This window comes from Acomys russatus, chromosome 2 (genome assembly GCF_903995435.1).
Source record: "Acomys russatus chromosome 2, mAcoRus1.1, whole genome shotgun sequence".
Classification (NCBI taxonomy): domain Eukaryota; kingdom Metazoa; phylum Chordata; class Mammalia; order Rodentia; family Muridae; genus Acomys; species Acomys russatus.
The window spans coordinates 36362572-36388348 of record NC_067138.1 but is presented as its reverse complement, the minus strand read 5'-3'; the positions used below and the strand labels follow the sequence as shown (position 1 = coordinate 36388348).

The 25777-nt window shown below is 41.4% G+C and overlaps 1 protein-coding gene across 1 annotated transcript in view; it reads left to right on the top strand.

Moving 5' to 3' along the window:
* Tmem67 (transmembrane protein 67) overlaps positions 1–25777 on the top strand; it is a 45844-nt gene that overhangs the window by 14939 nt on the left and 5128 nt on the right. The window contains exons 8-26 of the mRNA XM_051160405.1: positions 514–668; positions 786–894; positions 1657–1734; positions 2235–2300; positions 3898–4054; positions 4732–4855; positions 6770–6875; positions 8577–8633; positions 9744–9842; positions 11325–11423; positions 11633–11719; positions 12692–12791; positions 12882–13021; positions 14898–15038; positions 17728–17808; positions 18335–18451; positions 22725–22841; positions 22942–23046; positions 23786–23888. Coding sequence (XP_051016362.1) covers positions 514–668; positions 786–894; positions 1657–1734; positions 2235–2300; positions 3898–4054; positions 4732–4855; positions 6770–6875; positions 8577–8633; positions 9744–9842; positions 11325–11423; positions 11633–11719; positions 12692–12791; positions 12882–13021; positions 14898–15038; positions 17728–17808; positions 18335–18451; positions 22725–22841; positions 22942–23046; positions 23786–23888 — 2041 coding nt within the window. The remainder of the gene's footprint in view (positions 1–513; positions 669–785; positions 895–1656; positions 1735–2234; positions 2301–3897; positions 4055–4731; positions 4856–6769; positions 6876–8576; positions 8634–9743; positions 9843–11324; positions 11424–11632; positions 11720–12691; positions 12792–12881; positions 13022–14897; positions 15039–17727; positions 17809–18334; positions 18452–22724; positions 22842–22941; positions 23047–23785; positions 23889–25777) is intronic.

The following is a 25777-nucleotide window of genomic DNA, read 5'->3' as shown; positions in this document are numbered from 1 at the left end:
TAAGAGGAGACCACCATGGGAACAAAGATCACAGAGCCACGACCTGACTTTCTGTCACACTCATGTAGAAGAAGCTGGAAGTACACAGGGCTACAGAGAAACCTGGTCTCAAAAAAAAAAAAAAAAAAAAGTTTTGGGGGTCTAAGGTGGATAACTCAGTGTCTAAGAACCTGGCTGTTTTTGCAAAGGACCCAAGTTCAATTCCCAGCAACCACATGGTGACTCACTGCTGTCTGTAACTCCATTTCCAGGGAAACTGAAGCCTTCTAGCCTCTGCTGGAATGAGTTGTGCACATAGTGCAGACACACGTAGGCAAAGCCCACAGACACATAGATAAAATTGTTTAAAAATGTATTGTCTACTTAAGCTACAGAAAAGTATTACAAAGCAAAGCAAAACAAAAACAAACAAAAAACCAAAGTAATTAGTAGAATTGATACAACTAAAACAAGACATAATTCTTCTATGAACTTGTACTGACACTGCTAATGTTGCTCCACCTCCTCGCGTAGACTCACGCCAACCTGACATCTTGCCAAGCTCTTGGAAATATATGTGTGATGAACATGAACTCCTATGACTCCACCACGTTTGATGCATGTCGGCTGTTCCATTATATCTTTGAAAGCACCGCCGGATTGGTCAGTGTTCACTCGATTCCGTTCTGGTGAGGAGATCTGGATTGATGGACTACATCAAAATGAATTCAGGGCACCCATTTTCATGAATGTTAATAATGTGAATGATGTCTTCTGGTTATTAAGATGAGTCTAATTGTTTGTAGGAGACAGAACCTTCCTTGGCTGTTTTATGGAGACCAGCCAGGATTGGCACCTCAAGTTCTCAGTACGACCCCTCTTCCTACAAATTTCAGTTTCAAAGGACAAAACCAGGTACAAGTCCCAGCATCACAAAAGGCATAACTATGTGTGATCTCCTGACTTTAAGATAAGAAAATAACTCTGGCTGGGGTGGAACCCAGTGGCGACATGCTCACCTGACGTGTACAGGCCCTGGCTTCAATCCCACAGTCCCTAGTGCCAGGGTAAAAGCTACTAGTCCCACTTCTTAGTTTCCAAGATTATTAAGTTTACATACTCAGCTATGTAACTATGAGCTGCCCATAGACACTGCAGAGTGTAGGGTCGGGCTGTCTCACTGGGCTGTGTAGATGTCTGAGTTGAGTGGGTATGCTGGCACTTGGAGGCCTGACAAGGGCGTTTTCATCATCAAATGCAGTGGAGTCTCTATTGAATATGCCCACACTTTTAAGGCACCTTCCAGGAACTGCCTGAGGCTCTGCGGCATGTGAGAGCATGCCTCAGCTCCTCGTTCCTACCTCTAGCTGTCGAGCTCGGCAGAACAGGTACTGTACCTTCCTCCACACTCATCTCACGTGACTGACTGGAGAGGGAGGTCTCTGCCACTAGTGTTGCCCCCAATGCCAAAGTAGTAGCTCTGCAAAGCACTGGGCCTGTTTTAAGGTGCACTGAGTTGTATGGATACTGGCATATTCATTTACATTCAATAAATGTAGTTGAATTTAGTTTTTCAACCAAAGCAATGTTAACGTTGAAAAGACAGTAATGAAAAACACCCTCTGTAGAGTATTTGACATGATTTTACTGTTATTTTTCTTTAACCAAAACATAAAGCTGAAATTTGTTGCTGCTTCCTATGATATAAGAGGAAACTTTATCAAGTGGCAAACATTAGAAGGTGGTGTTTTACAGGTAAGCGTGACTCTAGCAAAAATATTACAAATGTGCTGTATTTTTGTCTGAGGCAGAACAGACTAGAGTATTGCATGAAGAAAATCAGGTTTTTTGGGGGGGGTGAGTTTTAAATTAGAATGTTTAAATTTCAGTGTGTGTGTGTGTGTGTGTGTGTGTGTGTGTGTGTGTGTGTATGTGTGTTCATGCACATCATGTAATGTGTGGAAGACAGAGTACAACTTGTGGGACTTGGTCCTCTGCTTCCGGTTCTGAAGCTTAGTGGCCTTAGTGCCTTTCCGTGCTCAGCCACCTTGCCAGCCCCACGTGGGAATTTTCTTAAAACTGTTGTTCAAGTTATAAGTTTAATTTATAACAAAAAATACCTCCTTAGTTTTTTGTGGCCTCCACACATTAACCAAGTACAAAAATAGAGTGTATGTTCATATGGGAGCTAGAGAGCTCTTTCAGCAAAGCAATCTTTTGTGAGAGATACTTATCAATTGTGTTGTCTGCTGAAGCTTTGTCCAGACACAGAGAGACGACTGGATGCCGCGTACTCTTTTGGAACAACGTACCAGCAACATGTGAGTGCGCCTCTGTTTGTGAGGCAGTCTACGTTTCCCTTTGTTCTCCAGTGACTGGAATGCTAGGTGAATGTTTTTTAACTCATAAATTCTTTTAGTGGTGACGAACATTTTCATTAATTAATAAATCTTACATTATCTGGGAACAGAAAGTGTTAATCCTCAAGATGAAGGTACATTAGCATTTACAGAGTTTTAAATATTTTATAATGTTAGATTGTTATAAGTCAATTGTTTTTCTGCCTCCAGGCTTATGTGCCTTAAACATAATGCTACTCCTGAGCATTTTATAATAAAATTCAAATACTACTTTATGTTTAGAGGCTACTAAAAATGTAATTCCCTCTTCATTTTACCTCCCCATAAAATAACCATGCTTACTTCTCGCTCCGATTCCCTCCCTTTCTCCACACTGTCCTTTCTCCTTCCTGTCATGACTTTGTCACTTCGACATTGCAGCATGATGCGAAGGAGTATCGTGAGGCATTTAACACATGACGGAGCCTCAAACATATGAAATGTTTCTTAACGACTTGTTTGTGCACACACAACAAAACCACAGCGAGCAGTGTCCTCCTGAGAACCTCACTGGAAAAAAATAAATGTTTTTATTGATTAATTTGAGACAGTTGTACCAGAGATGAATTTTGTTTTCTTTCTTACATTTTCCAAATTTTCTGCCATTAACATGAATGTTACGATCGGAAATGAATTATAGCGTGTTTTAGCATCATCTTTCTATACAGCATGAACTACAGTGAGCAGGGAGACTCAATAGGTGTTAAGTGCAGGATGACGCTCAGCATTTTATCACTGATACCCCATTCGGTTCCTTAACAGCTGTGTGAGGTACTTGGTGTCTGTGCTTCCTTGAGACTCACTATTAGGTAAATAGTAAGATTGTTGCATCAGACAGCTGTTCCGATAGGTTTAAAACCATGGTTAGTGCAGTCAGGCTGCCACTCACAAAAACAAGTCACAGCTCAGTCAGCAAAATAGCTATACAGACAAAAATTGGCGAAGACCGTCACAGTGCTATATTGTAGATATGCAGACAATACCAGCTGCCGGGGCAATACACTAGGACTCAGGGGTCAATGATATTCAAGTTACAGAATGCACAGGCACAGGATAGAACACATAAAAAGGGGATTTATGCAGAGCCCACTCTTGGAATGTTGGGGAGCTAGGACAACCTGGCACATCCATGTCATGGGTTAGTATGAGCGCATGAGCACAGACTGCAGCAGGGAAGAGTGAAAGATGAGCTTAGCCTTCCTGAAGGGAGCCAGTCCTGAGTGACTGTACATCAGGAGAAAGAACTGTTCTGTGTCCCACAGGACAACACAGGTGCTGAAGCCTCCACTTTGAAATGCACTTAGTACTGGAAGTAAAAGCAGTCTTCTCTTCATGTTATAGATTGAAAACAGAAAAATTCTTTACTGGTTGGCTTTCTTTTTTTTAAGTTGGGCTTTTAGGAGGACATGAAAGTAATATAGTTTAAAGATACTTTTACTTGACAAAATTTAAAAAGAAATGTTTAATGATAACATATGCTTTCTAGTTTTGAGTTGTGCTTTTACTTTTATTTCCCTAGTGTGAGATCTCTCTCTCTAAAATCCTGGCTGATTTCCCCAGTCCTGTATTTTATGATGTTTACCTCGAATATACTGATGAAGACCAACACCCTTACATTTGGGCTATTCCCGTGTTAAACCTAAATCTTCAGCACAATAAAATGTTTGTGAACCAAGGTAAGCCGCTCTGCCGTTGCGCTCCTAGCTGAGCTCAATGGGTGGTAAACCAATATGATAATTTTAGTAAACCAGTGATGATGATAGTGACTATGGAGCCTCCTGGTGTGTGGTTTTATACAGTAAACCCAAGGTACAACCAAGTGGCAACATTGCTGCTGTGTTTAGGCCTTTGTTTGTTTGTTTGTTTGTTTGTTTGTTTGTTTGTTTTTCAGGACAGGGTTTCTCTGTGTAGCCTTGGCTGTCCTTGACTCACTTTGTGGACCAGGCTGTCCTCGAACTCACAGAGATCTGCCTGCCTCTGCCTCCCAAGTGCTGGATTTATAGGCATGCGCCACCCTGCTCCTGCTGTGTTTAGGCCTTTTTATTAACTTGATGTTGAGCACTTTAAGAAATCATACCCTCGCTGAGAGGGGAATTACTTGAATTGCAAATTGAGACTTTTTCTTCACTGTTCTTCGCCCTCTTTGGGGAAAACTAATTTTTTTCATTGTTGCCCGTGTTACAAAATGCAACCAAGGTAGGAAACAGAGAAAGCTGAAAATTTCTTGCAGGACTAACTCTGTGTGGCCATCTTACAAAATACTAAGTTTTAATCTTAATTTCTTCAATAACTGCCGTGGTTACTATCTTAAGCAGTTTTCCTAATACCATTTTTCCTCTTTTTATAATAAAAGACAGTAGTCCCAACAAGTGGCTTCTCACTCGGCGCATTTTCTTAGTGGATGCAGTAAGTGGACGAGAAAATGACCTAGGAAATCAGCCAAGAGTAATTCGAATTGCTACCCAGATATCACTGAGGTAAAAAAACTGCCTAATGTCTAAGTTAGACTTGGGAGTATATGAGATAATGCCATAAGGAAAGTATTTACCAGTAATCATCAGACAGAGACAGTAGGGCGAGCCAAACTGAAGAGATGCGTAACCCTAACTTACCTGTGTCTGGGTTGGCATAGGCCACTACAGGTTACAGGCTAGAGCGGAGCAGGGTACCGGATGGCCTCAGGACTGTGCCCAAGCTCATGTTCTTGATCACGCTGCGCTTGTCGAGTTACAGCAGGCTGAAAGCTGAATGAAGGCAGTTCCCGTGGCTAAAGTAGTACTTCAGTGAGAGCTGAGGAGTGAGTGTGAGTTCAGCCTCCCCAGCCCCATGTCCTCTCATGGCTCCCTCTAAAACCTAGAGATTGACCCAGGCTAGCCCACATCTCCCTCTTTCTAAAATACCTTACCATACAGTGGAACCATTTAGCCATTATTTCTCTTTTTCATATAATATTAAAATCTTAACTGAACCCACTACCCAGTATTTTATTTTATTTTATTTCCTTTTAATTTGGACTTTTGAAATTGTGTTTATTTATTCACTTTATATCCTGACCATAGGCCCCTCCCTCCCACCCTCTTCCTCCTCCTCGCCTACTCAGAAAAGGTGCACCCCCACCCCACCCCATCCCACCCACCTCAGCACGTCAAGTCCCACCAGCACTAAGCGCATTCCCTTACTCCAGTATTTTATGCTGTATGCTTTGAGTACATTCGCTTTACACCGTGAAGCACTTCATCTGCCTGTCGCCTTCTCACTCTTCATTTGGATTCTCATAACAGTTTTGTGAGTTGCACGCCGCCATCCATGTGCACTGTGCTTTAACATCTGCTCAATCTGCCAGGGTAGGGTTCCTAATAGAAATGAAACCAGACCTAATTAGGGTGGGCTTGTTCTTGGTGAAGCCATGCTGGCATTTTTCTTGTGGGGCTCACTAACTATATGCTACTAATTCATTGTAGTTACCAATTTGTGCCTGAAACAAAACTAGGTATAAGGTGTATTTTCATTTTTTTAAAATCTTCTTTCTTATCTGAAGATCCAGATTTTGTCTGCTGTTCTTTTTTTTTTTAATTGGCCTCATTGGGGTTTTTTTTTTTTAATTTTATTTTTTTAATTGAAAAATAAAATCATTCATATTGCATCTCAATTGCTATCCCCTCCCGTGCATCCTCCCATTCCTCCCTCCCCTCCCGCTTTCACCCCATTCCCCTTCCCTATGACTGTGACTGATGGGGACCTCCTCCCCTTGAATATGATGCTAGGGTATCAAGTTTCTTCTTGGTAGTCTGCTATCCTTCCTCCTAGTGCCATCATGAAAGTCTTCACTTACCAGGAAAATGGGATAGTGGTGAGGACATCATAAGGTGGGAGAAATATAGGAAATAGGGAAATAGATGGATCCAGAGGGTCCTAGAAACCTACAAGAAGAACACTATGATGAGCAGACCTGGGCCCAGGGGTTCTGCTCGATCTATGGCACCAACCAAGGACAATATGTGCAGTCATCATCAAACCCCTACCCAGACCTAGCCAAGGGACAGAATATTCTCCACAGTTAAGTGGAGACTGGGAACTGATTGTCTGCTGTTCTTTAGGTGTCATGTAGTGTGGCTCTTCCAGATGTTCCTGAAAGTGCTTCAGTGATTTCATTTGTGTATGGCAGAGCCTAGATCTTGTCTACTGGAATATACTTCAGTGGTAAAGATTTTAACCAAGGAAAATGAGCTATGGTTTAACTCTTAGTTTATACCTAGTCTCTTCTAGTCCATACTAACTGACTATTTCTAAAATATCAAGACAGTCTTGTATACAAAATTCAAAAGAAGTAATAAATATATGCTTAAAGGATTAGATATATTTATAATTTTGAGTGTATTTTCTTTTAACAGCATACGCCTTGTGCCCAACACAAAAAATGGAAACATATATACTCCCTTACTTACCATTGCCTACAGTGATATTGACATCAAAAATGCTAATAGCCAATCTGTGAAGGTAAGTTCTTTATTAGTTGGTGCCTTTGTGTTTATTAATATATTCTGATGTCACCTATAATGATCAAAAAGTAATCTTTTTAAAGTTTTAAACAAATCTCTATACAAATCTTAATTATCAAGAATGAATGAGATTTTTATTATTTTTAATTATGTGTATGTGTGTAGTGGAGAGGACAGGTATGTGTATGTGAGCGCAGGTACCCATGGAGGTCAGAGCCCTCAGACCGCCCTGTGACTGAGCAGGAGCTGAGCCAGGATGAAGGATGGCTCACTCAACCTTGGAAGCCATTACCAAAGGTGTGCTTGAGTTTTGAGCACCCAGCTGTCCCATTTCTCTGTAGCAGCTGCAGCTGGGTTCACTTCCTGCCTCACCTAGCAGGTCAGCCATCCAACACGGATTCCCCTGGAGCTCCTAAGAAGGGACTCTGCACTTTGTTTCCTTCCTCACTCCTGTCTTTGTCCTCTCCTCCTCAGCTAACCTTGTGCCTCTGTGGTACCCTTCCTCCCCAGCCTTATTCAGCCAGTCTCTCTGATAGATCCTTTCCTTTGCTTGTAAACCCCTTAAAACCACACTGAAGCCACTGACCGCCTGTCAGATCCTTCTCAGTACCGCCAGCCCCTCAGCTTGCTCTGGCTCCTTTCCTTCCACTTCCAACCGTTTGACTCTTGTTTTTTCCACTCTGGCTTTTGACATTTTTTCTCCTCTGAAATCTCTCATGATGGCCAGCCATCTTTAACGTGGTGTTCCTGCATCTGATACTGTCCTCTTGACTGCCTCCTCCTTCCCCTAATTCACTCTTCTGTAGCCACGGTAAAACCAAAGGAACTGCCTCTCGCGCCTATACGCTTCTCTGATTCTTTCTCTTGTATCTTTGTCTATATAATATTTATTCTTTATATACATTACATCTTGACCTCAGTTTCCCCTCCTTCCACTTCTCCTAGTCCCCCCACCTCCCCTCTCCCCAAGATCCAGTCCTCCTCAGTTTCCCTTTAAACAAAACAAGACACAAACAAAGGGGCAGTCCTCCCAAGGATATCAACTATCACGGCATAACAAATAAGGCTAGACACAAACCCTCATATCAAAGCTGGACAAGGTAACACAGTTGAAGGAAAAGGGTCCCAAGTGCAGACAAAAGCACCAGAGATCCACTACCCACACACACTCCCTCTGTTAGAACTCCCACAAGAACACCAAGTTATACAGCCATAACAGATATGTAGAGGACTTGGCTCAGTCCCATACGGGGTCCATGACTGTCGCTTTGGTCCGAGTTCCTATGCTTTCTCTTATATCTGAACATGGTGCTGTCTTCAGGATTCCTAGTCAGATGACTGAGTGTTCTGCCTTAGGGTATGGTCGTTTAGCTAGTTGATAAATTTTCTGAGACAAGGTCAATCGTATTTCTCAATGGCAAAACTATCTGAAAATGAGATAGAATGAGCTTGCCTTGAGCTACTGTCATCAGCCTTAATTCCCAAGAAACTCCCCTTTCCTCTCATGCACGCTCAAGAGGAAGATTTAATGCAGCATAAATGTTCTTAAAAAGACATCTCTGTGTAAATAAAGGCCAACACCCATAAAGTAATCATTAAAAATATGGTATTTATGGCAAAATCCAACTACAAATTTATTATTAGGAAAACAGGTGAACAGCATTTTAGTATGATTGATCTGTTCTCTTTTAAATATCAGGTTTCCTTTGCAGTCAAATATGAAATGAATCAAGGAGACGCCTTTGTTCAGACAGATGTGAGTGCCTAATCCTTATTTAATAGTTACACTACATTTTTAGTTTTAAATTTTTCAGATGTAAATAAAGTCATGAGAGTAGATTTGCCATGTGCTCTAGCCTGTCTTGCTCGTGGCACAGTGACATATCAGGAAGTTAATATGATGTCTTGTTGAGGAACCTGTGCTCGGTTTGGGTATTATGAGCTTGTCTCTGTCATTTTTCTGATTCTACATCGCTTTCAGTTTTGAGATCTTCTGAGTGTCCTCCAGACTGTGACAGTGCCCATGTGTGTGTGTGTGTGTATATGTGTGTGTGTGTGTGTGTGTATGTTTGTGTATGTCTGTGTGTGTCTGTGTCTGTGTATGTCTGAGTGAGGGTGTGTGTGTGTCTGTGTCTGTATGTGTCTGTGTGTGCCTGTGTGTCTGTCTGCGTCTGTGTGTGTCTGTCTCTGTACATATATGTTCATATGAAGGCCAGAGATCAACTTTAGATACTTTCTTCTATAGATTTCCACCTTTTTTTTAAGACAGAGTCTAACTAAACCGTGAGCTCACTGGTTTGGCAAGACAAGCTGGCCAGTCTCTACCTCTGCAGGAACATGTGGCCACCATGCTTTCTATGTGAATACTGCATGGATTCTGGGGACCCAAACTAATGTCCTTGAGACTGCAGCAAACAGTTGCTGACTGAGCCGTCTCCACAGCTGCTGCCCTCTTGTTCTAGTGCCCACTGGTGACGCTTATCTGCAGAGAGCATCACTGTGACATTTGCTTGATGATTTTTCTTTTCATCATTTCTTCTGAATTTATAAATTGGAATTTTGTTATAGAGGCAGAATTTTTCCTTTGCCCACACTAATTATTTATCCAATTGTTTATTTAAGATATGATGATCTTATGTATATTTAAAGTAGGTGATTTCATAATCTATCACTATTCATTTTTCTTGCTCAATTTTCCCTAGATTTAGCCATTGACATTCCTTTCAGCTTTCTCCCATGTCCTTTCAACCACTCCCCACCAATGTTCAGTATTTTCACTTTCTACTAACAGTGGGCTTTAGTACCGGTGAGAGGAATGATGTAAGTTCTAAGATACTTGTTTTCTTTTCTCTCTCTTCTTTTTCAGATCGCTCTGGGCGTGTTGGGTGGGCTGGCTGTGCTGTTATCTCTGTTGAAGACAGCAGGGTGGAAGAGGCGCATTGGGAGCCCCGTGATTGATTTACAGGTACACTCTCAGTTTTGAAATGAAATTTGTTTCATATTTTGACTGTTTTAGAGTTTTCCCATAAGATACAACAAGAAGATGAATAAGAAAATTGCCTTTGGTTTTTCTGGAGTATAAGTTAGGGAGGTTATTCTGAGGTCACAGAACATATGCAGCTTCACTTTCTTTCTAATATCCCATAGGTCTGTCCACACTGCCACCGCCATTTTTATTTTTGTCTTTGCCAATGCAAAGACATTTTTCAACCTTTCCATTTTTGTCCAACATTGTGGCAAGTTAGGATGTAATTATTGATTTTATTTTTTGTTTTATTATTCATATACTTTAATTTTTATTTTATGTATATGCTGTTCTGCCTGCATATATACCTATGCACTACATGCATGCCTGGTACCCATAGAAACCAGAAAAAAGTGAGGAGGGCATCAGATCCCTGGAACAGGGGTTACAGATGTCATGAGAGGACACCTGGGTGCTGAGAAGGAACATCTGGAAGAGCAGAAAGTATTCATAACTGCTAAGCCATCTCTCCAGCCTTTTAGAGACTTTAAATGTTTAGGCTCCCTCTTTTGTGAACTATTTAGATCTCTTGTTCATTTTCTGTTAGGTTTCTTGTTTTTCTTATTCATATGAGGAGCAGCTTGTCTTTTCAGAACAGTAATCCCCTTTCGGTTTTTTATGTTGTAATCTTTTGGGCAAATTTATGAGCTACCTGTCATCTTATCGATGCCTTTAACATTCGGCATATAATTAGCACTTAACATCTAGTTGATTTGCACACGATCACATGCATTTTGTGTGTGTGTGTGTGGTTTTTCTTTTCTTTTTTTTTTTTTTTTGAGAAACATGCGTTTATTTCCTTTTTTTTAGACAAATTTATTTTTATTTTCATTATTGGATGTAGCTCAATTGGCAGAGTACTTGCCTACCACACACAAAGCCTTAGATTCAATCCCCAGGATAATGTACATTTGACCTGGTATCATATCATTATCCATGAACTGGGACATGGAGTTATAGAGATCGGAAGCTCAGGTCATCCTGTGTTATGTACATTCTGTTCATCTGTTTAGGAAAATGGGCCCATCTCCACACCGGCGAGCTAGTCTTTCACCTTCTACTCCACTGACTTTACAGTTCACTTCTCACTTAATCTTAGAAATGTTTTACTGAATATTGACTGTTCTCAAGTTTTATATGTAGAGTTTACTTGATCTTCTCATAGCTCTATCTAGTTGGACACTCACACGCACACACGTGCACACACATGCATGCACACACACATGCACGCACGCACACACACACACAAAAGAACTTTTATATTATAAGTTCTTAAAAGTAATATTTTTATTAATACCATTTTACACATGATGAAAGTGAAGCAGAGCTTATATTTTCTGCTCAATTTCTTTAGCAGAAATAAATACGCTAAGCAGGTAACAAATGGAATCTTTAACAATTGTAACTCTTCTTAAATTGCAGACAGTTATGAAATTCTTGCTGTACTATGCTGGCGACCTGGCCAATGTGTTTTTCATCATCACAGTGGGAACAGGTCTCTACTGGCTTATTTTCTTCAAAGTGAGTGAGTTTCTGAATTTAATCTAAATGCCAATATCTGAATAACTGATAATCTGTTTTTATAAGAGAACTGAGATTAAGCTCGCTGAGACAACTGCTAGCCCCCCACCCTGTGGTGTACCTTGTCTGAGGACAGCACTGTGTCTGCACCCAAGCTTCCGTTGGCTTATAGGTCGTGTAGTAAAAGCCTTGTGTGATTGTTGTTACAGGCACAGAAGTCTGTCTCTGTTTTGCTGCCGATGCCAGTTCAGGAAGAACGTTTTGTTACTTACGTGGGGTGTGCCTTCGCTATGAAGGTATGTTTCCAAGGACAGGCTACTCTATTTCAAAAGCCTGCTAAGGAGCTAGTTAGCTTTCAAGTTCAGATACTTTTAAGAGTTTAAGTGTAAAATTTGTTCAGCTTTGAAAGAAAGCATCAGTTATTTTACCTTACATAGGAAATGCGCCTTTATTTATAATTGCCCATTTAAAGTTATGCCTTAAGTGATTTTTTTTCAAGGAAGTTATATATTTGCCTGAGCAATCATGAGTTGCAGCCAATTTGATAAATGGTATTTTAATGTTTAATTTTTCCTTTAAAATCTTGCCATCATGGATTTGTCTCTTTGTTAATGAGGACAAAAAGCCACACCTGGTGCCAGGCTGGAATTGTAGAAGCTATTATTAATCTTTCCTCATCTTGTGTGGCATCAAGCTGTGTCCTTACCCATATAGCCAACAGCTCCTCACTTACCCATTTGGGAGGCTTCATCCCATTGGCTTCTGAAAGTGAAGGAGCTGCTTTCCCACTGAGAGAGGAACCAACTCTTCAGGAGAGTTACCATCCTGGACTTGGATTCTTATCGTTAGATCAATATTGTCCCAGGGAGAAGAACTTGGTTTAAACAGACTGCTCCGGTAAATGAGAAAAATGTGTTTCAACAACACACCGCTTTCTATCTCATTTCTAGAGGTAGAAAAGACAGCAGGGGCATCTACCTCTTTCACAGGCCTTTGCAAATTACCTCAGTCATAAAGGAGTCAGATGAGGAAGGGAGTCATGTGTACCAGGGTCCTGTAGGAGATGGGGAAGAAACATTTCTCTTCCTTTTCATGTTCCTATTTTAAGAAAAGAAAGAAAAGAAGAGGTGAAGTAACAGGTGTGTGGCCGTCCGGTACACTTGGTGATTCAGCGCACATGTTGTGTGCTTCGCAAAGCATCATGTGGGTTTTGTGATCACTCTTCAGTGATGATACTTTTCAGGTGTTTTGTTGTTTGTTATTTTTAGGCTCTGCAATTCTTGCATAAGCTCATATCCCAGATTACCATAGATATATTCTTTATTGATTGGGAACGGCCGAAAGGAAAAGTTCTGAAAGCTGTTGAAGGTAACTGAGATCGGTGTTTGCCGCAGACTTCCCTTGCTGCCGTGCAGAGCAAAGGGAACTGGGTTTTTACCCCTTTAATCTCACTTCCAGGTGAGGGCGGCGTGCGGAGTGCCACTGTTCCTGTGAGCGTCTGGAGAACATACTTTGTGGCAAATGAATGGCATGAGATTCAGACTGTGAGGAAGATTAACCCACTCTTTCAAGTGCTCACCACGCTCTTCTTCCTGGAGGTATAAACTGGAATGTGCTCATTTAGCTTATTAGCGCCTCGTGAATGTGACTATAGTCTCAAGGGAGTTCTCAGACAGGGCAACAGTTCTCTGTGGTAAAGTATTGTTGTCAAGACAGTATAAAGAAATGTCTCTTACTTTTCTCCCTTTATCCTTCCTATACAACAAACAAAAGCAAGAAAGTTAAATACGTTGTGATGAGGCACTTAGAAGGTTCACCGCCTGAACCACTTTTAGGGGCGAAGTTCAGCACTGTCCATGGTTGTCACCAATCCTCAGCACCGCCTGCCTCGGAGCTCTTCATCTTGCAAAGCCCAAACTCCTCATTCATTTGTGGCAATTCATTTGTTACGCCGTCACCCATCCCTCCTTCCTGCAGCACTGGTGATGCCACCATTGCACGTGTCCCCATGCAGTTGGGGAGTAGTTTTGTACCAACAGTCTGTTGCAGAATTCCCTGGCGAACTTGTATAAAGTACTTGTTTGTGTTCCTTCTTGTTTCAGATTAGTTTTAGTAGCTTTTAGGGGATCCCGTCTGTATAGTTCAAAAATCTCCCTTTGTATGATTTATAGTCTCACCCCTGCCTCAGAACTGACCACTATGATATGTGACTGCCTGGGCTTCTGAGTAAGTTCAAGGCTAGCCTAGGCAACTTATCAAGACCTTGTCTCCAAATAGACAAGCTGGGGGTAGGGGGTGCTGGACAATATAGCTCAATCATAAGGCAGCCATGAGGCCCCGGTTCACTCCGCAGCACATCCCCTCCACACAAATTTATGTGTATAGCATAAGCATGGTTTATCAATAGTTATATACATTGAGGAATGGCCGAATTAAACTAATCAATACTTCTGTTTCCTCACATATCTTTTTGGTAAACCAGTGTTTTTTGGTTTGGGTTTTTTATTTTAACTATTGTTTGATGGAGCCAGGTGTGGTATTACAGGACTCTAATTCCAACTCTCCAAAGGTGGGCACAGAAGAGAATCGAGATTTTTAAGGCCATTCCACACAGCTATCTTGCTGGCCCGAGGCCCTTTCACTGCGGCCATTAGTCTACTTCTGAGGGCGGAGTCCTCATGCCTTAAACGTCTCCCATCTGCCTCTCACTCTCACATTGGTGCAGTGAGGATTCAGTTTCTAACACTTTCAAACTATGACAATCATAGTATGTAATATTGTGATAGAGAAGATACGAGTTTCTAAGACGCCAAGGTCTCTCACTGTAGCCTCTTGTCATGGTAGTGATTGTTAACAGACGCACATCTGTTCTTTCTCTAGTTAGTGGCAACAATGTGTCCACCTATCTTTGAATGTCTCCATGAGAAACTAAAAACAAATGCATCATAAAAAGGAAAAAGGGAATCCAAGGCCATGCTCATGGACAGAGCAAATTCCAACCTAGCCTAGGCTGAGGAGACCCTGCTTGAAGCACAAAAAAAAAAAAAAAAAAAAAAAAAAAAAAAAAAGCTTCTGCAGTTAACTTTGCAAAATACTAGAGTAAATAAAATGGCATAGGAGCATTGCTGTAAAAATTCTCAAAGCCTTTGTTTTACATGGGGAAGAGACACGGCAGTCAATGCAATGTCCCCATCAAACTTACTGAACTACAGCTTCATTTCATCCGAGAAAGCACATTCCTCGGAGGACATTCTGGAATGCATTGTTCTGAAATAAGAAAATATTTAGCATAGCGCCTGACACCTGTTAAATACTCATGAATTGCCAGTTGTTTGTTTATTGTTGGTAGTTTTAGGTTTGTAATTTGTGTCTAGGTTTTCCTACTGTTTGCAAGCTTGGGTATTTTTGTTTTTCAAGGTGGGTTTAAAAAAAAAGTATTTTCTGTTTAAATTCTCATTTGTTCTTTTCCTTTAGGTTGTGGGATTCAAACACTTAGCTTTAATGGATTCCTCCTCCAGCCTTTCTAGAGACCCCTCGGACTACACAGCCCCTTACAGCCGCATTTTGAGATATGCCGTGGCTACTGCTATCTGGCTGGTGATTGGAATAATACAGGTAACAGGAGATGGTACTGTAAGTGACATCTGCCAGTCCAACCCCACTTTATACTAGTATCTCTCAAATGCCACGCTCTACGGCAGAAAGAAGGTGACGAAGGCGGTAATAATAGCTGTTTCTATTGTATCATGATCCAGGCACTGTGAGAATCAATGATCAATCAATGTTTTACACACATTAACTAGCTAATCTGGACTTTAGCCTTTAGAGATGAGTTGAGTCTGCAGCCTCATGTTACGATCAAGGAAGCCTGGGGTGCTGGAGGCCTAAATGGTTGCTTAAGGTCACACAGCTGAGTTGGCAATACAGGAATTTGAACCCACGCAGTTTGGTTTCAGGGTTCACTTCTTATCAGTATAAACTCTGAAGGGTCTGTTGGAAACTCAGACCCAGGCCAGACTCCAGTTGATATGTAACTAAGGGACCGATGTGCTACAATACTTTTTTTTTTCTCTTGTTTGTTTTCTTTACACTTTACAGTGTTTTCTTTTCTTATGTCTTTGTAAATTATCTTTTTCCTTTGGATTGGATTTAAGTATCATTCCACAGTGGACTTCCCCCCCCCCCCAAAGCTTAGAATTTCCCCCAAAGGCCTTACCTACATCAGGCAAGTGCTCTATCACTGAACCACATTCCCAGCCTGAAACGGACTTTGGGAGTATACACTTTTGAGCATTGGTGACGGTGACACTGTTCAGACTGGAAGCTACCGAGCTGGAGCTCGTGAGAGCTAGTAGACAGAATGCCAGGATGGACGGGCACGTGGACCATAGACTTTGAAATGAGATCTTCGGATGAGCATGGCTGTGATGATTGGAAGTGTCCTGCACATACCACTGTGTTTCATGACCATACCTACTGCATCTGACATCTTAAAGAAGCATCATTGTAGAGAATTTCATGCAATGCCATGAGAGGCATTTCCCATTTCATTAGATGTAACAACAAAGTAAACTAGGTGTGTCAGAAATAAAGACCATGGCCTTCCCCTTCCACCTTCTTCGCATGAAAAAGAGCAGAGGCCAGAGCACAGGCTGAAGTGAGGCTCGGTGTGTCATCAGGACCCAGAGCCTGTTCTCTGCCATGTGACACCTCCTGGCCCACAGTGACTGATGGGTTTACAGGAGGGAACTGGGAGTCTAGTGTTTTTTCCTCTCCCTTTTTAAGTCTTGGGGCCAGAGAACTGACTCAGTGGATAAGAGCATGGTCCACGCTGATTCTGATGCTGTGACATACACCAATAACACGTCAGCCTAGGGCAGGAAAGCATTCATTGGACTTACACTTCCAGGTCCCGGATGATCACTAAGGGTTGTCAGAACCCCAAGCAGGACCTTGAAGCCTTCCTATGGGGCTAGGCTGCCTTGCCAGGGGCTCGTGCTTACCTAGGTTCCTCGCACCCGTCCACAGCATGGTAACTGGGCATAGGCAAGTCCCCCACAGCAATTAGTAATCAAGACAGTCCCCAACAGACATGCCACAGGCCAGCCGGACCTAGGCAGTCCCCTAACTCAAACTCCCTTCTCAGGTCTTATCATGTTGGTGATGTAGTTAAGCCAGCTAGAACAGCACTTGGTACTCTTGCAGAGGACCAGAATTCGGTTCCTAGCACTCAAAATATGTGACTCTCAGCCTACTGTGACTCCAGCTCTAGAGGATCCGATGGCCGTTCTGTCCTCTGCACACACCTGTATGCACATGCACTTGTATGTACTCACCAGCACACGCACACTTAAAAGTAAAAAAGTGTGTGTGTTGCTGTTGTTGTAACAGTCAGGCTTTAATGTTCACTCCTTTTACTTTTTTAAACCTCAGCTGTTGGTATGTTCACGTTCTTTAAAAGTGTGTGTGTGTTGTTGTTTTGTTTTGTTTTGTTTAGGGACATACTATAAAGCAGCTGCTATAGAGTCTCTAATCTATTGTTAGAGTTAAGCATGCTTTATATAATAGACTGTTGAGTTCGTGGGAATGTCCTAACAAGAGCTCCTAGAGAGTGTGAGAAGCGCTATGAAGATGTTTCCCAGGGATAGGACATAGATAGCAAAGGGGAATAGAGGTTCGGATAGACGTATATATTGGCCACCAATATTTGATTTATTCAAATGTGTAAGTGGTATGCATACTTGTTTGTATAGGTATGTGCTCACGTACTGCACACATACATGTGGGTGGGTATGCATGTGTACATGTGTGTGTGCACGTGTGTGTGTGTGTGTCTGTGTGTGTGTGTGTGTGTGTACATGTGTAAGCCTGAGATCAGCATCAGGTGTCTTCCTCAATCACGGTCCACTGTACTGTTTGAGAGTCTCGCAGCGAGCCTGTCTCCATCCCTCATGCCGAGGTTAGTTGCAAGCCTGCACACCAGGCTTTTTATGTGGGTGCTGGGGACCCAAACTCAGTTCCTCATGCTTGTGCCGTGGGCACCAAATAGAGTGAGCCCTCTCCCCAGCACTAGTTTATCCTCAATCCGTAACACTCTTTCTTCCCGCCGTTGTCTTTCCTTGTTCCATCAATTCTCAAAGTGCCCTCACCCAGCAACTCTTAACATAGTTCTAAGTCTTCCTCCTTCCTTGGAGGGCAGAGTCAGAACTGACAGGTGGGATTTTATTCCATGGGACCTTACAGAGGCCACCGTGTTCTTGGTTGGAAGGAGACAGATACTCACGACCATGACTCGCTCTTTCAGGTTGTTTTCTTTGCTGCCTTTTACGAGAGATTCATAGAAGACAAGATCCGCCAGTTCGTCGATCTGTGCTCCATGAGTAACGTGAGTGCTTGATGATGTTGTCATCTTGCAACTGTTGTTTTCCGGCTTTGGAAAGACATGGGTATGTGCAGAGAAGCGTGAAAAATGTGTCCATCTGTGGCACGAAGCAGTTGGATTGCAGCTTCATAAGCTGGCTGGTGATGGTTGGATTGTTAATCTAATTTTCAACCCACTGTTAATTTGAAAAGTAGATGTTGTTCCACCGTTAACACTCCTTCCTTAGCTTTGTTCTTCTTTATCTGCAGTTCTTAATTACGGCTAATTCATGCCGCGTTCATCATGCCGCCCCAAAAATTTTTCATGTATCAGAATGTCTTCCTTCCTTAGAAACAGCTCCAGCCATTTCCTCTACAAAACAAACAAAATAAAATACCTTAGTTATCCTTGCTACCTAGCTTTCCACTTCATATGCTTCCTAAGAATTGAATCATTGTTATTTTGGGGAAATGGGAGCAATTTTAACAAAAACTTGCTTTGTAGATTGATGGAGGCCCCCTGACTGGTTCCTGCCCTCCTCTCCCTGCAGGTGTCCGTGTTTCTGCTCTCGCACAGGTGTTTTGGCTATTACATCCACGGCAGGTCGGTGCACGGCCACGCGGACACCAACATGGAGGAGATGAATATGAACCTTAAGCGAGAGGCGGTAGGGATGCCTTCTACATCCTCTTTACCTTGAAAATGTAATCCTCACAGATGACTCTTGAAAGTTGCAGGGACACCAAGTCACGAGCCTGAGGACCAGAGTCAGGTTTTGTCCTGTGGTTCCCTGTGAACTGCACTGGAGAGTAATCAAGTGCAACAGGAAAACTCTTCGCAGGCTGGGAAAGAAGAGGGACCTGTGAGTCAGGAAGCCACCATTTCACTGTGACTAACAGAGGCCTGAGTATAGGCCACAGTCCCCAGGGGCTGTTAAAATAAATGTGTGTCATGGGGAACTCGTAAGGAAGGGCCAGGCTGACAATCTGGACATAATGACTCCTTTTCGCTAAGTTAGAAAAGAGGCAAGCTGACATCGGACACTTCCTGGTGTGGTTGAAAACTGAGTCTGAATAGAAGTAAATCTCTAGACCCAACGACAGTTTTACAAGCAAGTAGCAAAGACTCGAGGAACAGTGCACATCCAGAGTGCGGATGCCACACAGCAAACAACTGCCTTCCAGCAAACCAGTGGCAGGAAGGGACTGAGGGCTGCCGGCGTCCAGCTCTGGATGAGGGGTGGGCCCTGAAGAAGGGTGCATGTAAGGTCTACGAGGGAAGAAGGAATCAAGCGCGGGATACCATTGAATCCTTTTGATGAGAGATGGGACAGAGAGGAAGCCTAAATGACTTTACCTGCTCTGACAACTTGTGTCTCTTGTAAGCTTTATTTATACACAAAATCATTTCCCTAAAAACTTTAATCATTGATTACACAACTTGAAATCTTTTTGGTTACATAAGTATATAGGAACAGGGGAAACAAAGCAAGCAAACAGCATATTTCCCGAGAACTAAAAATTAACTTTTAGGATAAAATCTAATTTCTTTTAACTTAAAACTTGGTGTCGTAAAGCCTTGCAGTTACAAAAGGTATTAAACAAAGCAACTCAATTTGATTTTGCTTTAAGTTGGCATATGATTAATAGAGCAAAGATCAATCCCTCCACCTGGTACCCTAAACTTGTCTTCCTGACCCTTAATTAATCCTTTCTTTTCTTATTTTATATTTAAAATAAAGCTATCATTTAAAAATATTATGTAGCCTTTTTACTTAGAAGCAGCTGGTCCTTTTGTCTTTCCAGAATGTCAGGAAAGTCCTGGCCTGTCAAGTTTACTCAGAAGGGCAGGCAGTTCACTGAGACACCATGCCTGTCTTTGCGACTTTGTCTTGAACTTCTGTATCAACACAATTTCTATTTTTACTGTAGTTTTGCAAAGAATAGAAAACTGTTAGAACTTTAGGACTGTTTCCAATGTCTACCTTTAACCTCATCATAAACTTTTACTTCAGTGCCATTTCTATCTTTATTATAATCCTGTGAAGGAGCATTAGAATTTTAAAACTGTTTTCTTTTGCTTCTAGGTAGATCTGCTGATAATGGCATGGTCAGGATCTCTTTTCTCTCTAAACTAGTTCCTTGTTTCTAAAGCTGAGCATGAAAATCTAATGATTTTAATTAATAGGTTGTCAGCCTTCAAAGTTCCCCTAAAATTTCCTCTTTATTAATTCTTCTAAAATCCTCTAAATCATTTATTGATAATCTAATAATGAATCTGAACTCATTTATTAATAATCTAACAATGAATCTGAATAAGTTTTACAACTGACTCAATTTTCTGTATAGCTGTATTTTCCCAGGGAATCACCAATGACTTTATTAGTTTTTATTAGTATCAGCTTTTACTAATTTTCAAATCTAGCCTTTGATGAGAAGCCTCTGGCAGGAACTTCCACAGTACAGGATCAATCCAAGGCATCCAGATGCTGGAACTTTGTCAAGCAGGCCTTCAGGACACTTGGTTGTTGGGGCACTGGAACTTTGTCAAGCAGAATTCTTGGCCTCACTAGAGGGCAATGGTGGGAAGGGGAGACACCAAGTACAGAGGGAAGCTTACAAACAAAGAAATGGTGCTCAAGACAGGAACCCCGTCCGGACTCAGTCTTTAGAAAAAAGTCTGATTCAATGGATTTGGTGTTAACTTATGTTATGCTATGATTAATTTTGTTAGCTATAAAAATCACAATGGCAGTTGTTTTATTAAGTCCCTATTAGCGGTCCACAGATGAAATGACAGGATCTGAACTCTGCTCTAAAATACTCTAAGAAAACAATACATTTGGGAAGATAAATGAAACAAAGATTGGCTAGATGTCAGTAATGTTGAAAGCTGGTGGAGATTGATTTGCTCTTCTTCCTACTGTATACCCTGGGAACTTCCTCAACAAGCAAACAAACACCTAAGAAGAAAGCCTTGGAGTTTACTGAGCCCGTTTCTGTGACTTGTGAGAGTTTACTCATCTTAATGATGATTTGAAGAATTAGAAGCTAAGCCTCTTGTTTAGCTCTTAGAAATCACACTGGGTTGGAAGGTTACTTGTAATAAATTAAACCAAAAGCCCTTGGTAAGAATATATCCAACTGAGAAATGGCATTAAAAACCTAATAGAAAGCCTTAAAGAGCAAGTTGTAACTGATTTCACTCTAGCTTACTTTGCTGACATAATACATATTTATCAGTCATAAGTAAAAGATAGCAAATGAGGGTAAAGTACCTATAACAAATATGTCAGCAATAATGATATTCAACTTACCATACTTTTTTGAAGCTAATATTTAATGACATTAAAGAATGGGCATCCATGAAACAATTGTTATTAGGGTGAGTTTTTACAAATGAAAAGTGTTTTTAGTAATATATGCTGGGAGCTTCTTGGGACTTTATTGTCTTTGAATGTATGGATTTAGCTTAAGGAAAATTCAAAATACAAATTGCTAATTGGATTCTAGATTTTTAACATGAGGAGAAAAAAATGGGAAAGTTGGAGATTATTATGTAAGTTTGTTTGTCTTCACAATAAAATCTGTGAAGTGCTTATGTTAAAAATGGGAGAGCACATGTGCTGCCTGCTGCGTGGTTCTCAGGTCCAAGATGAGGGCATCATGTCAGACAGTGAGGACAGTTTCGGTGGCAGTGAGTTCAGAGATGTGGAGGAGGACAAAGGCCTAGATGGCTTGGAAAATGCCTAGGAGGACTCGGGAGGACCTGCAGGCCAACCAGAAGTGAAGCACCCTTCACAGATGACCGAACTAGCCAACCAGTGGGTGCCGAGCCCCTGAGCACCCCAGATCTCCATTTGTGCCCTAGTGATGGTGGAGCTGGAGGGTAGGCAGACCCTTTGCTCATCACAGTGAAGGCGCTCACGGCCCTAAAGATCCCCATCACTATTCGCTGCTCCGTGGAGGCTATGAAGACTGAGGGGGCGGGGCTGAGGGGAGGTTCATCACCACCCACTGAGCAGAGCTGTCAGACTGTACATGGTCATGTTTCTATGATGCCATTTTATATGTAAATAAAGAACTTCACCCTTCCACCACCGCAAAAATGATTTAGAGAGTATATAATGACACGGAAAATTGCTCAGGATATAATGCTAAACAAAAAGGGATTCGGTGCAGTCCCAGGTTTTAGTTGCTGCTCTTGTTTATAAGTTTATGGCTTAGAAAGGGTCTACACATGAAGTGCTTTACATATATTTAGTCCAGATGTTGAAATGTATAGATTTTTTTTCTCGTGGTGCCCCTTCATAGTTTATATATTCCCTACATCTGCCTTTTAGTTTACATTTTTTATTTAAAGTGCAGAAGTTCATTGTATATATTCTTCCTCCAAATTTGTGGGAACCAAGTACCGTTTGCTGATTCAGATCAGACGCAAAAGAGTAAGTAGTTCTGAAGTAGGTGAGCAGCCATCACAGAGCCAGAGGCTGATGGAACCATCGGCGGAAACTGGCGAGGCCGTGGGCGAGGGCAAAAAGTGGGTGTTCATGATTGTTGGTGGACAGTCTCGCGAGAAGATGACCTGTCTGGAACCTTCACTGTTCAGTCTTCTCTTACGGACATTACAGAGCAGTAAGGTTAACCACACGATAGCAAAGAATACGAAATACACAGTGACCTCGGTGCTTTCAGTAGAGCAGAGGAGATGGAAACTGCAGGGCGTTGGCATGAGAATGACGCGGACCGTGGTCAAACCTGGGGCAGAGGGCCTTGAATAATATTAGAATCTTTGTCCCAGATACAGTATCAGCAAGATTTCACTGTTAGTGGATCTTGTAACATGGTGTTACGAACTAAAGAAAAATGGTATGCTTTCTTTTTAAGAAAGGCCTATAAAATAATTTCTATCTTAATTTAAATCCTCACATTTCTCTTCAGGAAAATTTGTGCAGCCAAAGGGGTTTGGTACCCAACACGGATGGGCAGACTTTTCAGATTGCAGTTTCCAGTCAGATGAGACAGCACTATGACAGAATTCATGAGACACTGACGAGGGTTGGTATAGCGTCTCACTCACGCGCATTTACCACACTTACGGCATTAAATTCCCAAGCACAAGGCTTGTTAGATTTACACATTTCTCCTTTCGTGTTAGAGAGATGGCCCTGCCAGACTACTGAGTTCATCCACAAGTACTTTTGAACAAAGTATAAAAGCATACAACGCGATGAATAAGTTCCTCGGCTCCTTCATTGACCACGTATGTATGCGGATGTCCATATGTAAGCCAGGGTTGCCTGCTGGCTTTGAAAACTTAAATGAGTTTTAGTTATACTTTCAATCAGCCATGTCACTGAGCTCCATACTTTTCCTCTTCTGTCAAATTTAATAGTTAGGAATATTTTTTTTAAATCATAGTCACTAGGAATTTATGGTTTAGAGATCAAGATAGATTACATAAAATGAAAAAGTCATTTTAAGTGCCCACTAGCAAATAATGAATCCCTTTAATATATCCCATAAAATTCTATAGTAGAATTGTATACTATACTGGAATTTTAAGACACCAGAATGTTACTTATTATTCATTGAAATCCTTATACTATGACTGTAATCTTTTGGGGGGGTTGGTTTTTTGAGGCAGGGTTTCTCTGTGTACCCCTGGCTACCCTGGACTCACTTTGTAGACCAGGCTGGCCTCAAACTCACAGCAATCCCCCTGCCTCTGGCTCCCAATGGCTGAGATTAAAGGCGTGCACCACCATGCCAGGCTTTATGATTGTATTCTTAAAAATCATCTTACAAGTCAATTTTCAGTATATATAGCCTTAAACATATTAACAATTTAAGACATAAAACATCTCTAAAAATATTTGCATTATAAATACTAATGTAGTGATTTATTTTACAGAATTTTTCTTTGTATGTTATTCCTCATTTTTTCTTCCTTTTGCATTAATTGATAGTGTTTTTTTTACGTGACTGCCCTCTCAAACTAGGTTCATAAGGAAATGGATTACTTTATAAAAGATAAGCTGCTTCTTGAAAGAATCCTTGGCATGGAGTTCGTGGAGCCCATGGAGAAGAGCATCTTCTACAATGGTGACGTCTCAGGCGCCTGCTCATCTTTGTACTGTTGTCAAGCTTGAGGGGCTTGGGGGAGCGCTTGCTATTCTTTATTCCACTGATTTTATTCCATTCTAATTTTATACGGAAACAATGCGAACTGCATCATCTCAGCCTCATGAAACCACAGCCATTGCTGTGTCCTATGTTATTTTGAAAAGTAACAAAAACAAATACATAAAAGACTGCAAGAAAGCAAAAGGGGGGCTGAAGAGATGGCTCAGAAGTTAAGAGCACTGACTGCTCTTCCAGAGGTCCTGAGTTCAATTTCCAGCAACCACATGGTGGCTCACAACCATCTATAATGAGATCTGATGCCTTCTTTGGGCATGCAGGCACACATGCAGGCAGAACATTGTATATGTAATAAATAAATCTTTAAAGAAAGAAAGAAAGAAAGAAAGAGAGAAAAGGGGCCAAAGTTCAGAATTAACCACTCATTTTAAACAGATAGCAAAACCAACACATTAAATTCAGATTTTATTGTCATAGTCTTTTGAAGGCAGGCTTCTAAAGTGTCTAAACAGTACTTTGTGGCTTATCTTCCATCTCTCATTCATTTTTTTTAGCCACAATCTTAAAAATTACTCACGTTGATAATAGGAATCATTTTTAATTTTTTATATTTCTAATTTGTATGTTTATAGGTGTTTTTGCTTGTATGTACCATGTGTGTGCCTGGTACCTACCAAGGTGAGAGGAGCATGTCAGATCCTCTAGTTACTGACAGTTGTGAACCACCCCAAGAGTGTTGGGAGTCAAGCCCAGGCCTCTGGAAGCTCAGCATGGCTCTTGACTGTTGAGCCATCTTTCCACTCCAGTTTTTAAAAGAGTTTGTTTTAAGAGTTTCCCTTTATCTTCTAGACCAGTCATTCCAAAAAAGAAAAAAAATTGAATTTGAACCACCACCTATATATAAACTGATCCATTGGGGTGTGAAATACTAAATTTACTTCATAAAGGTGTTATCCCATTATTAACCTGCCTTGTTAAAGTTTGTAATATAAATGGTAATAAGCTATGTCTATGTGAGAGTATATGCCAGCATTTGATTTCGATGTTGACACGTAGTGGAAGCAATATAGAAGTCACTGCTAACGTGTGTGGCTATCGAAGTGTGTAAACGGGTCCAATATGTAGGGTGGCAACAAGGTGCAGGCTGAGTCAAAGAAATGAGCAATCATTAAGAATATAGCTTCAAGGGCTGGAGAGATGGCTCAGAGGTTAAGAGCACTGCTTGCTCTTCCAGAGGTTCTGAGATCAATCCCCAACAACCACATAGAGTATCAAAACCATTTGTAATGAGATCTGGTGCTCTTCTGGCCTGCAGGTATACATGCAGATAGAGCATACGCACACACAGACACGCACATGCACACGCAACACACACACGGACACGCACATGCACATGCACACACAACACATATAGTCATTTTTTAAAATTAAAAAACAAAAAATATAGCTTCAAAGTGTTCTGGCCTTAGGTTTAAAACCCAACTCAACTATCTTTGTGAACTTCAACATGTTGCTGAACTTTTTTGAATTTTAAAGTCCCCTTCTCTGTAAAGTATGACCTTCTGAAGGTGCTATGAAATTATCAAGTGTAAAGAACCTAAAATGGAGCCTGTTATGGGTACATGGCAGGAGAGGAGTGTAGGGTACACTGCTAGGAGAGGGATGTTAGTGTGCACACTAGGAGGGGAATGTTAGTGTGCACATTAGGAGAGGGATGTTAGTGTGCACATTAGGAGAGGGATGTTAGTGTGCACACTAGGAGAGGGATGTTAGTGTGCACACTAGGAGGGGAATGTTAGTGTGCACATTAGGAGAGGGATGTTAGTGTGCACATTAGGAGAGGGATGTTA